General features: G+C 39.8%; 1 protein-coding gene across 5 annotated transcripts in view; it reads right to left on the reverse strand.

Moving 5' to 3' along the window:
* Nucleotides 1-14,217, reverse strand: part of TOX (thymocyte selection associated high mobility group box) — a 307,305-nt gene that overhangs the window by 49,330 nt on the left and 243,758 nt on the right. For 4 of the 5 annotated variants that reach the window (XM_084794546.1, XM_084794547.1, XM_084794548.1 and 1 more), the window contains exon 4: nt 4,104-4,385. The exons of the other annotated variant lie outside the window; for it this stretch is intronic. In XM_084794546.1, the coding sequence (XP_084650672.1) occupies nt 4,104-4,385 (282 nt within the window). The remainder of the gene's footprint in view (nt 1-4,103; nt 4,386-14,217) is intronic. 5 annotated transcript variants of the gene reach the window in all.

Genomic DNA, 14,217 nt, shown 5'->3' on the forward strand with positions numbered 1-14,217 from the left:
TAATGCCAGGTACTCTCAGCGTTCTGGAGTGTCTGTTAAATTACAGGAACTGGATTACAAAAGTACAGCCGCAAGCTGTCTGAGCTTGTATTTCGTTGCCACTTCTCTGCAGGTCTCATTTATGACTTAAAGCTGTCAACACAGCTCCACGGCAGTCCAAGCCATGGGTGGTGTCTGTAAGATGATAATTAATTCTACTGGTGTATTTACAATATTTTTTTCTGTCAAAACAGAGTTAGTCCATTTAATTGTTCAATTAGATAACCTGGAATCAATATGTAATTGCTTTAAGACAGCATGCCGTGTTAAGAGGGGTGCTTTGGAAGCTGCTTGCTCTGGGATGGAACTCAATATTCATATTTGGTTCAGTTGTTAGAAATGATTTCAATGGTCTTTTGACTCAATGATGTTTTGTATTTAACTAGAGTTGTTGTAATTCAACATTCCACACAAATCCTACACACACATAAAGGGAAAAATACTGTTTAATTCGCAACTGTCATAAAAATGCCTAGGCACTAGCAGCAGAGGATTTTTTTTCTAGCAGTTTAACACACATAAGTTGAATAAACAGCAGAGGAATTCTGAAGCCATGGTGATCAACAGCACTCAGCATTGGAATTGGTGCTGAATTTTCCCAAGATGGAAAATACACTTAAACGGAACCTCTGGGATGTTTGTGTAAAAGAAAAATGTGGCTAAAAACAGGGATACTGTTGAGAAACCCATCTCTTGATCCCCACACAGCTTGAGTCTGCTGCTGCAGAACCTGAGTTCTTCCACACAGGCTGATAGCCTCTGGTGGAGACTTACACATGCTTTTGAGACCCAGAAATAAACCCACAACCTACGGACACTTTATTTTTGACAAAGAAGCCAAATCCATACAATGGAAAAAAGACAGCATCTTCAACAAATGGTGCTGGTCCAACTGGATGTCTACATGAGGAAAAATGCAAATAGATCCATATTTATCACCCTGCACAACACTAATATCCAAGGGGATTAAAGACCTCAACATAAAACCAGACACACTAAATCTGTTAGTAGAAAAAGTGGGGAAGAGCCTTGAACTCATTGGCTCAGGAGACAACTTCCTGAACAGAACACCAATAGCTTGGCTCTAAGATCAACGATTAATAAATGGGACCTCATGACACTAAAAAGCATCATTAAGGTACAGGACCCTGTCAACAGAACAAAATGACAGTCTATGGACTGGGAAAAGATCTTCACTAATCCTTCATACTATAAAAGGCTAATATCCAAGATCTATACCCACTCAGTTACTCAAGTGAGTGGAAGAACATATATAATGTTACTGTTATTAAGACATGTCCTGTACAAAATACACTGTTAGAAGATTGTGCATTAATTTCTTTGTGATGTTAGGAAGGAATACTGATAAAGACATACTCTTGATGGCCAAATTGATTGTTATTGTGAGCTGAACATTAACACAACACACACACATACATATGAATATAATAAAACCTATATCATTTCTTTCTAGGATATTGCCAACAAGCCATAGATATTTGGCTACAAGAATATAGTTGGTGTTCATATTTGTGTCCACTGTCTGTTAAGCACTATCAGAATAATCCATATTTCCTTAGGAAAACTGTCTTTGCCATCTAAATATTCAGCTGATGTCCAGGCTTTCACTACCCCAGTGACTCACTTATTATTAATTAACCTTCTAGTTTTATCTCTCTCTGACCATGGATATGACCTCACTTACCTCAGGACTGACTGTGAGGGTGAGGAGAATCAGATGTATGTGCACACACACTGAGATTTATACTTGGGATTTGTTTTTATTTGGCTTGGGAAGTTGGCAAAACATAGAAGTGACTGCCAAGAAGGGGGAAGTTTACACTCACAGATCCTCAGACCAGGAGGCACAGCTGAGCACATGTCCACCCAGGGAGGGACCTAACCTAATGGAGGGACAAAAAGCACCAGGGCAACACAGGACACAGAACATGTGTTGGCAGTTTTGCATGTAGGACTGGGCAGTGTGGGCATGCTGAGAGCAGAGGAGGTGCCTGGTTAGCCCAGTGCCAGCAGACTCTGGCCTTTATGGTTAGATGCTGGTTGGCTGTACCTGGCCCTGGGATGACGCATGGCTGGGGAATACTGAATTGGCATGTGAGAGCTCTGGGTTGTCTGGCTGTATATGACAGGGGACGTTAGAGCAGAGTCACTTATGGCAGCCAAAAGGATTACCAATTCCCAAATACTAGGGCATCAGGAGTCCAGAAAAAGGGAAATACTATCAGCGCACTGTTAATGCTATCAGTAAATTGAGTCACCTGTGAATTACAATTCAACTGAGCAACTAAGAGTTTAGTGTAGACACTGACAGTCACGTAGAACTGATCAAACACATCAGATCTCATAGCATTGCTTTTAACAGTATGTTGGCAGTTTACCTTTCCCCAAACAAAATTCTTATAAAGGTGAGAAGGATACAGAATGGCTGACACTCTATTTATTAGGAAGATTTGTTTTTTAAAGAAATAAAAGAGAGGTCTTGAGAGGAGGCTCAGCAGTTAAGAGCCTATATACTGCTCTTACAGAGGACGAGAATTTGGTTTCCACCATCTGCATCAGGCACTTTACAAATCCTGTAACTACCACCTTTGTGGGAGCCAGAGCCTCTGGCCTCCAAGGGAATGTGCATTCACCTGCAGGTTGTCCACACACTGTCTATACAGAATAAAACATAAATAAACCTTTAACAAAATGAGAAGAGGAAGACAGTATTTATGTACTGGTGGGCATTTTCACAGTAGGTACACAACACATCCTTCTCACTAGGATAAGTCTGGGCAGTGCTTCATTGGGAATTAGGGAAGGGAAGGGAAAGGAGGGGAAACATTTAGTGTTTTCAGGCAAAAGCCTACAGGGTTTTGGTGCAGCAATTTCTTTACCTTTTCTCTAAAGTAACAATCCCCTTAAACAACTTTAAAGGTATCTAAAAAAGACTTCAGCTTATTTTCCCCAGCAAGGGCACTTTAAAAAGCAATTCCCCATTCAAATGATTTAAAGAAAGACATCTGGTGATAGAGCCATAGGGAACTGCAAACCATGAGCCTCCGGGCCTCTGTTCTGCTTAGTCATCTTCTGTCCTGACACTCACTAGTATGGAACTGTTGGATCAGGTGATCCCAGGCTGTCCTCTGACTGCACCATTACAGCATGCATTGTGGCCCCTTTCCTCCCTCCCTGCACCCACACGCCATGACTTCTGCTGTCTTAGCACCATGGGGTGGAGATACAGCTCAGTTCACCAGCATTCCATAGACCTGGCATTGTGGTGCACACTTTTAATCTCAGTACTCAGGGCCATCAGAAGTTCACGGTCCTCCTCAGCTACACAGCACATTAGGCATTTGAGGCTAGCCCATGCAAATGAGATCCTCTCAAGGGAAAAAAAAAATGGTCCCACAGAAAGAAATGTTCTTAGAAGGAAGGAAGGTGGGCTCCATTGCAGACGAGAAGTGCAAGAAAGTTTATCTAGCCTTATTCACTATGCGGACCACACATTTTTTTTTCAGCTGCCACTTTCGTGCTAGCCATTGAGCTTTCTATTTTCATTTTTTATTTTTGGTATTTCTTTTTCAAAATTTTATTAATTTATTCAGATTATAACTAAATTGTTATCCCATCACTTGTATCCTCCCAGTCCTCCTTCCCTCCTGCTTTCACCTTATTCCCCTCCCCTAGGTCTATGACCCAGGGGGACCTCCTCCCCCACTGTATGGTCATAGGCTGTCAAGTCTCATCTTGGTAGCCTGCTTATTCTTTCTTTGAGTGCTACCAGGCTTCCCCACCGAGGGGAGATGGTCAAATATGGAGCACCAGAGTTCATGCGGACTAGACATTTTAAGAGTAAACACACCCTTTGTGTTACACACAAACATACACTGAAAGGATGAATAAAGAACTTAAGCGTGCAATAGATAAGCACGCGGCAGTTGAATCCGTTTACTTTGTAACCCCCTGCTTAATTAAGCGAGTATGTGCTTCCCACTAATGTCTCTCATGGGAAAGACATAAACACACCCTCCTCACAGAGCAAGCGCAGATCATACCTTAGAGGTATCATCGCCATCGTCTTCGTGCACAGAGCTGGAAGGCGAAGGGGTTGCGGACTTGCTCCCAGGTGGAGAAGGGGAGTTGTGGGGAACAGCGTTTCCTCCCATGTTCAAGCCCAGCTGTGCGCTCAGCTGGGATTGGTTGATGGTGGTCAGCTGGCTGTGCTGCATCATGCTTGCCTGCTGTCTGATGTCTGGAGGCTGGCCCCTCGGCCTCATGGCTGCCATCTGGGGGTGAGAACTGTACTGAGGTCCTTCTGCGGTTCCGATATCTTGCATCTAAAACAAGTGAACAGATAGACACACTTTCAGAAACATGCTTCTTGAAAGGTTTCTTTTACTTGTATTTTCTTTCCAGTTTTGGCTTTTGGACAAAGACCTCTCACGGTGCAAGTCCCGGCTACCATGGAATTCCTGAGTCTTCTGCTTCAGCCTCTTGGGTGTGAGGTAAAGAGGTCCATGCTATCATGATCAGCTAAAAGTTTCTTCACTCTGCAAATGATAAGATGGCCTTCTACACTGTATCCATGAATTATAAAAATTATAAAATGTACATTAGCTTAAAGAGTATCAAAAGACGGAGCTTAGATATCATGCAGTGGTAGGCAGCTTGATTGGCATGAACAAGGCCCCGGGATTTAATGTCATTACCACAGCCAACCAACCCAAACCAGAATTTGGTAATTTGGTCAACGATACATTTCATCACCAAAGACCAAGTCACTAATACTTACATTTTTGTTCTGATAAGTAGACATCTTATTAATATATATTTACACATAAATATATTAGTTTATGTTTAACATTGTATATATTTATGTGAGGAAGATGTCAACACGCTTGTGTTTGTTAGAATGCTATCCAAGTGACAAAATCACTAGTGATTTTTAGCATCACAACCATCCATTAAATCCTGCTTTTTAAATTCTAATAATTTTAGAAAGGTTTTAGAAGATGAAAAGAGAATGAATGTCCTCAGTTTAACTTTTTTTGAGTTTCATACACGAGTATGTTGCACTTACACTATGGCTAACTCTCCTCTGAACTCTTTACATCTTGCTATTCTGTATTTATTTGTATTATATACACACACATATACATATATATGTATATAAATGTATATGTTTATCAAGCCTGCTGAGTCCATGTAGTGTTGCTTTTATGTGTCTAGTGCTGACCAGTGGGAATCGGATAACCTATCAGAGAGGTCGTCCCTAGAGAACTGATTGTCCTTGCTTCAGCCACCATTGACTACCTGCAGCTCTTCATCCAGGATTGGGACTTTGTAGGTTTCCTCCATCTTTGTTGGCATGTCACCTGCTGTGACCATTGTTCATATCTTGCTTAGGCAATCATGTTGCTGAGATCAGGGTTGCAGTATCCCTGCCATGTCTCTCCCTGCAGGTTTCCTGGTTTACTTTAACCCTTTACTGAATGGCCAAAATTCTATCCTAACTACTGTTCTCGGAATGCTAATAGATAAGAATTAACCAATTGACTGATTGACTGTTGCAGTGGCTTCATTGCACAGACAGATTTGAAAGTAAGGCTCTAAAATGGCGAGGTCTCCGCATTAATCCATTATGCGATCTGGGTCAGTGCCTTTCAGCCTTAACAAGACTCGCTCTTGTAATTCAAGCGATGACTTTTGTCTCTGCAGGATTAAAATTAAGTGCATTGGCGGATGAAGCGCTTAACATTATCTGTAGGTCAAACGCGTTGTGTAAGAGGAATACGGTGGATTTCACTTAGCACTTCTCTAGCAGTTCCAAACCTCAGACAGCAGGAAAGGGTCCTGGTGCTATTTGGAGCGGACTGTTTAGTTCCCCGTGTGAGGACTTGCTAAAACGTGCTCAAGAAGGGCCACCACGTGAGAGAAGACTATGGTGAAGGTGCAGTGAAGGACTTGAGAGTTGAAATAAACAAAAGATAGGTAATATGCTAATCCACAGAGCAGCTTTGTTGACAGTGCCCCTTTATTTTTATATAAAGTCTAATATTTGAAACACAGTGGTTCTCATAAAGTAAAATTCTTTCTTCCTATTCTCATATCATATATTTTAAGCTTCTCTTTGAAACCAAGTACAAGAAATGAAACCATAATAAAATGCTATAGATCCTGGTTTTGCTGGGCCTACTTATAAATCACTGTTTTATGATAACTGCTTTTGGAATAATAGAAAGTTTTGTGAAATGTTGACCTAGTGTATATCTTAAGAATGTGAATTTAATAAAGTATATATACATGTATAAAAAGACAAAAAAAAAAAAGAAAATACACATGGAACTGAACAAAATCTGATTAATGCTCTCGGCCGTTGCATAACAAAAAAGTTTCACATAGACTGAGATGTTTAGAAATTACCCAGCTGACATGTTATTACGGTGTAAAAAAAAAATCCTGGGCCTTGTTTTTTTTCTTTTGTACAGCAGCACTATTATTTTCCACCAGGGTGCACAAGCCACTTCACAACATTAGTTAAGTCGAGCTGAACCTAGGATGCAGCTCTGTAGGTCTGGAATTCGTAGTCTCACTTCCTCACAGGCCTCTCATTGGTCCATTTTCACCCTCTGGCTCTTCTCCGGCTCCCAGGCAGACCCCACCCTCAGGATTGCATCACTGCACTTGGCTTTCTTGCTGGTGAGGTTTAGGTTGGTTCCACAAGTTTACCATGTTCCTGGTCTAAACTAACATTTTCCCCAAAAACACAAACTGTATTACTCTAATCCTTCAAAGGTAATTTCCATTATTCATAAAGCCCTCCCCTCACAAAGTTATAGGGGAGACACAGCTTTCATAGACATGCTCCTGTTCTCAGAGGGTGCCACAAAAAAATCAGAATCAACTTTTAAAAGAAGAGGGAACACAAACTATTTTTTGAAAGGCTTCCTCTCAAGTCATTGAATGCCTATGCTCCCTAGAATTTAGAACAGCTTTAACTATTGGCATAGAAAAATGGCCTCTGAATGAACACTGCGCTATAGCTCCCCACCCCACCCCCCAAACTGCATGAAATAAGGCACTCAGGTGCACATGTGGACTTGGCTACATAGAGAACATGATCCATATCTCTGTGAGTTAGAAGTCCTTGGCCGGAGAGTGAGTCTTCAACTAAATCATCTTTCTAATGATATGGAACAAATTGATACCTGAATTTCTTCTTCCCATGCATCTCTGGTTTGAAAGCATGCACTGTGTATCGCCTGCTTTAAGCCCGTGTTAGAATACCCCATCTGTATAGGAAGCTGGTAGCTTTAACTTGGTGTTACAGGATTATGATTTCTAAGTTGATTTTCACACAGAGCCTCCAGATTTGTGGCAATGGGGTGTTCCTTACAGAGGGTTAGTCTCCCTTCACAGCACCACACCAATCTCTGTCACTGCTTGGCAAAATATCCCATTGTTTTCTCATGTTAATGTGTATTATTCTAGGCCTATATTCTTGCCCCTGTTTTAAAGAGGAAGTAGCCTTAGCCATGGTGGAAGAAAGGGTCCTTTGGGTAAGGAAGGTGAGATGGTCAAGAAATGACTTCTTTCCGGCAGACTAATCATTTCCATCAGTCACATTAGGTTAGGCAGAGAGCAGTTTTGACACAGAGCCGGGATACAGCTTTCTGAGTGGAGGGTGGCAAGCATAGGCAACCCTTCAACTGTTCAAGTCCCACACCACGCTCAGACACACAAATCCTGCACCGCCTTGACACTCCTGGTCTAGAAGAAGTAGATGAGTGTTACCTTGCTTTCCTGGTAGCCAGTTAAGTATTAATTACCATTGCTTACTATGGGAGAAGAATTAAAGTGAGGTGTAGTTATCAAAAATAACACCTAGTGAACTCCTGAAAGTAAGCACATGCTTTCCTCACCAGTATCTTCCCGAAGGGCCTTGGTTGCGTGGTACTTTTTGACGCCAAATACAAAATTTGAACTAGCCAGCTATAGAGGATGTTATTTTTTAATCTCCCATATTTTAAATTTCTAGTGAACAATTTAGTACAGTCACAATTAGTAGTGACAATTTTCAAACACGGTTTTGGTGTGACTGGAATATGTCTCCCCCAGGTACATCATTGTAATAGTGTTAGTTGGATAGTGACTAATGGTGCTAAAACTGCACCCTAGAATGACACAGAACACTGGAGGCTTGCTATCGGTGTTCAAAGCTGTGTGTGTGCGCGCATCACAATTCTGTGTCAGTTGTTTCTTTGAACATCAGCATCTTTCATGGTCCAATGTGAGAGCCTGGAAACCTATCATTATCCCTGCCTCTAGCAGACAATCTATATCGAAACAGTTGTACACATAAAACTCTAACAAACACCTCCTCTCTCTCCTCTCTCTCTCTGCTCAGATCCAGCTGTTTAAGTGAACAGCAGTTGGTGAGCAGAGCTCAGGAGCAGGCCTAGCCCCGAGGCCCTCTCTGCTAATATGGCTTACCAGCTGTTGCATTCTGTGGGCAATGCAGGCATCTCCTGGATTTGTGCCAGGTCCAGGCAGGAGCAAGAGAACATGAAGACTCTCCGAAGCTCTCGTGCTCAGCCCTGTCTGCCAATATTTGACACCCATCACTGTGGAGTGCTTTCCCAAGGGGCATGAAGAGACCCCACTGGCATTGGCTGTGACAAGTGCTTGCTCTCAGCTCTTTTTATCTCTACATCATCAAACACATACCATTCGTAGATTCTAAAGAAAACTGTCTGAGTCTTGCTTTGGGTTGTCTATGCAGCCCTGCATGATTAATTAGGGCTGGAAGGCCAAGCAGTTTTAGTTTTTTTTTCCTAAGGAATGACATGCTCTAAGAGTCTATGAGAAGAATATAAATGTTGGCATTATTTAAGTGCCCAATTTGATTACATATTTTATCAAGGATTCAATTAATATGTAAATGTATACACCAGAACAAACGTGTGGGTAAATTTAATAATAAAATTTATTTATTATTTTTATAAATACATTTCTGAGAGAGCTTGATTATTTGTTGTCTAACAATTTGAATAAATTATCCTAATGTGATCTCCTTGTGTATCTTATTTATTGTTTGGAAATACATGATATAAACATCTTGCTATTAAGTTTGACACCAGACACTGATATTACCAAAAGAGACAAAAATACCTAAACAATACACAAACTGCATTTTTAAAGATAAAGAAAAAAATGAGTTTTAAAGGAAGGGTAGAACATTTTAATGAAAACATTTTTATCTATAAAGCTTCAAGTTTAGATTCACTTGTTTTCAACTCTAAACTTCTAAAGCTCAAGTTTGCTTTTGAATTTTGTATTTTTTTTTTTTTTTGAGACAGGGTCTCACTGTGTTAGCCTTGACTGTCCTGGACCAGGTTGGATTTTCATAGTTTGAATTGTTGCTTTTCTTTAAAAAAAAAAAAAGTAGGAACTACTAGGATTTGGATTTCTTTTCAGTATCCTAATGTCAAGTATCTGTAGTTAGGACAAGTAGATTCTGTGAGGGACACAATTCATTAACTGTTACATCACTGACACACAGCACTCTCTAGAACCAGAACCCTGGCACAAGACCAAAACCAGCTCAAGAAGCACAGCTCCATGATGAAGCAAGCCTCCCAAATGCTCACCCTCCCACTCCTTCTGCCCCAGGTCAGACTGATTCATGGAAAGGACCCTCGCCACTCAAGAGATTTTGTCAGTAAGAGGTAAACATTACTGAAGAGTACTACAAGAATAACTGAATGCCATATTCTGTAGGTCTCTGAGGCTTTGAAGACTTTAACTAGTTTACATTATCTATATAAAGGATAATATCTATCTGTTAGACCTAGGATGTACATTCTTGTGGTTAGAAACAGGCTGGTAGTTGACATGATCATAATTTGATCAACTAACAAATGGCTTGTATTACTTAATTATCCTAATTAGCCTGCAATAGCACTTTCCAGACATTGGAAGTAAGTTTTTTTATTATACTTGAGTTGTAGGGGTTCAGTGCCTCATATTAGAGTATTAGAGTATATATATATATATATATAATATATATAATATATATATTATATGTGTATACAAAGAATAGTCTTAAATTTGAATTCTATATCAATGTATCAAAGTGAATCTAATTTTGTATCAATATACAAAGTTCTATACCAATAAATTAAAGATAACTTTTTTGTTAGTAACGCATAAGGCCTTAGGTTGAGGAATAGGTTTAATAATCTACTTTTTTTCTTATCATTGCTATATATTTCTATACCCCACCTTCTTTCTTTTCAACCTGTATCTCCATCCCTGAGTCCAACCTGGATTTCTCTCTGGATAAGACCAATAATAACTTATAAGCAACTCCCAATGAAAACAACCCAAGAGAGCAAACATAAACCTACCCAACCTCCCTCTTAAGGAAAATGAAGCATTGCTCTCTTAGGGTTTTTCTGGCTGATTTGGGGCAAATAGTAACTTTGTAGGGCCCAAATAAAACTGGGGAACATGGTTAATCAAGCTAGTAATAGCATTTGTTTCCAGCTTCCAGTTTCCAAGATTCTTTGACAACAAGATAGGCTAACTCCTGGCAACACCCAACCAACCTCAAGCATATGGCAAACCAACCACTGGGCAAAATGTCCTCATTTCTGCCACAGACAAAATTCTGCCTAAAAATGGGCAAGCTTGGATACAGGCAGATCTATGGCCAAACAATGCCGAGACAGGGTAACCAAGTCCTCACTAGTTCTTGTCTCACAAATATGTCTGTCAGCTATATAGGGCCAGAAGGCTGAAGATGATGCTTCAACAGGATAGAAAGTTTTGGGTGACTGTTCAGGCAGTAATCTGTCTCTGTCATTTTTTTCTTTTTTCTCATTTCTTTTCTTTTCTTTTTCTTCTTCTTTTTTTTTCTCCTTTTCATTCTGGAAGCTGCTAACCTACACTTCCGGTTCACTCAAATAATTAACTTTCATTCCTTCTCAAGTCTCTGATGGGGTTGAAGACTAGTTTAGTCTTACCATTAACCTAAGCTGTGCAGGGGTTAAGATGTTTTTAGGTATAGATAGAGGTTTTGAGTTGGCAGAGATAAGAGAGGATAGATATTGATTCTTATTCAGAATTTTAGACTCACCAAGATAGGAAGGATGCTTTCTACAAGGTTGCTAAATGCAATTAACCAAAATACCTTGATTGTAACATTCATATGATCCCGTATTGTTTCATGGTTCTTCTTGCTGTATGTAATTTTTCTACTTATGTGTAATAATATAAATGTATATGCCAAATAAATAAATAAAAATTTAAAGAAAGAATAACCAAACATGTTCTGCTATTCTTTTAAACAACCTCAATAAAGGCTGAGTTTATAACTTGGTTTTAACTGGTCCCTGAAAAGCTAAAGGGGTACCTGCATGATAGAGGGTTCAACAAAATTGTAATGGATTATAAAGGCATTATGATTCACAGTACATCTTTCTCATTCCGATATCCTGGTGACATCCCCAATAGCACAGTGGCTAGGAGGTTTTGGGATGTGCCTTTTAACCACCTAGTTAGCAAATATTTTTGACTTGAGTTGAGAAAAGCCATTTCTGAATACTTCATGTGAATACTAATTGTCTCCCAATGTGATTTTTTAGACTATTAACAATATTGCCAACGTTGATGAACCATTGTAGGTTTCAGGGCTCCCATGCTTAGTGCAAATAAAGGAAAGATGCAAACAGCAGCAGCAAAGGTTACGTCAATAATGAGTGTTGCTCGTAATTCCAAGACATGCCAAGATATAATGGCACATGGGTGAAATGCTCTGTCTTGTCTAAAGAATTTTGGGACCCATGTGATCTGCCTTCTGTTTTCCAAGACTCGTGAATGAGCAGTTTCTACATAATCATATCACTGTGACAATAAGAAGCCTACAGATCCTGTCTAGGTGCTCCTGTGAGTACTCAGGAGTCTGTTCTTTTGTGTATTTCATGTTTTTGGTGTGTGTGTGTCATAAAGTGTGGATGGGGCTTTGTTCAAGAAAAGTGTCACCTTGCGTCAAGCATACTCTACAGTGCTCACGTCTGCTCACATCTCCTTAGCTTTAATGTGCACGGAGACAGGGTAGAATAATGGTGCTCTTTTTTTTTTCCAGGATACTTTTGAGGACTGTGGGCATTGAAACAGGAAGAATAGCCTGGAAGTGCAAGCGATGAGGAGTTGGGAAATCCTCCGCGGCTCTGCTCTGTGAGTGGTGGTTTACTGATCAGAACTGGGTCTGCATGCTCATGGCAGCTGTGCAAGCCAAAACAGCACTCCACACTATATTTAGACTCTATCAGCTTCTGTTCTCATCTTTTCCACTGGAATGTTGATGGGATGTGGGTAGAAATGGAGCTCTGAGTGGCATGTTGACCTCTTCACATCAGTTCAGCACGGGGACGCTGGAGTTCACCGGGAGGCTCTTCAGTCACTGGAAGCACAGAGCACCCAGCTCAAAAGCACATCCCAGGAAGCAGAATTAACACTCTGCTTGCATAAAAGAACTTCCTGGGCAGTCTTTGTATGTTTCCAGCTTATTAAAATTTTGAGAAAAGTGTGGTTTTTAAATTACCCTTTTATTATGGAACTCATCCAATAATCCTTTTAATAATATATTATAAAACATTAAAATAGCATGAAACTCAGATAGGAAAAGGCTAGAAATCCTGTCCTGTCGAGCATGGTATTAATAACTTGGGAGAATCAATCCAGGAAAATTATAATTCATTCAGTACCTTTAAAGTGTCTGACTCTGTAAGTGACCTTAAGCTCCTTTAAAACAATTATGATCCAAATATTTGCCTGCCAGAATTTTATAGCCTCTTAGATAATTGCATGAATGTGGTTATGTACAGCCTCTATGTTTCTTGGTATACCTAATTTAGTTAATATTAACAATACTCATCCATTTATGCTTTTGCATACTTTGAGTCCTCTAAAGTCAAGATCTCAAAACTAATCATAAAGGCCACTGACTGCTCCTCATGCTAACATAATAGCCCTTTCTTTAAAACAACTGCCAATAAATTTCTTTATAAGAAGTTATTAAAAGGGTTAAAAAGCTATTAAATGTCCAAGAATTTGCTTGACTCAAACTTCTAATAAAGAAAGAGAATAGGCTTTCTTTCTGAATTATTTAAATCTTTACTGACTGTGCATTGAACCATGAAATTAGAAAAGTGTTATTAGAAATGTTCGCTGGTTTTTATAAAAGTTGGAGCACAGAATGTATCAAGCCATAGTCTTTAACAAGACCAGTCAGAGCAGCAAGTTCCTAATCCTAAATATACAGCTTCTCCTGATAGAAAGGTCATAATTAAAACTCTATCCTGTAAAATGGTGATAATAAAATTATGACTGTAGACGCTCACATGTTCACTTAGAATATGGGAGACACATGCTTTAATTTTAATTTGAACAAATATCCTCTATTTTTAAAATTTTGCCCATGTCCTGTAAAAAAATCCTCTCAATCAATGAAAATGGCTAATTTTAATTAATAGTGGCTAATTTTAAACTGGTGTTGGTTTGAATTAACCATCATTTATGGAGTTATCCTTATGAAATGCACACTTAAATCAGAAACTTAGGATGTAAATAGTTAAAAATAATAGTGCTATTAATCTTGTATGGCAGGTTAAAAAATAAAATGGGAAGCAGTTATTTCTTCTCTCTCTCTCTCTCTCTCTCTCTCTCTCTCTCTCTCTCTCTCTCTCCCTCTCTGTCTGTCTGTCTCTGTCTCTGTCTCTGTCTGTCTCTGTCTCTCTGTCTCCCTCTGTCTGTCTCTGTCTCTCTCTCTCTCTCTCTCTCTCTCTCTCTCTCTCTCTCTCTCTCTCTCTTCCTCCCTCCGTGCCTCCCTCTCTTTCTCTCCTTTCTTTATTCCTTCCTTCCTTCCTTTCTTTTGAGACAGTTTTCACAATATAGCCTTGGCTGGCCTGGAACTTGTTGCATACACTAGGCTGGCCTCTAAGTCACAGGAATTCACCTGTCTCTTCCTCAAGAGTGCTGGGATTAAACGTGTGCACGATGGTGCCCTGTCCCAATAGCGGTTACAAATAACACAACAAATATATCTTTTCATGATTCCCAGCAAACAGTACTTAGCACGTATGATTTAAACTGATGTAGACCCAA

The sequence above is a fragment of the Acomys minous genome (assembly GCF_964271855.1).
Source record: "Acomys minous genome assembly, chromosome: 1".
In the NCBI taxonomy this organism is placed as follows: domain Eukaryota; kingdom Metazoa; phylum Chordata; class Mammalia; order Rodentia; family Muridae; genus Acomys; species Acomys minous.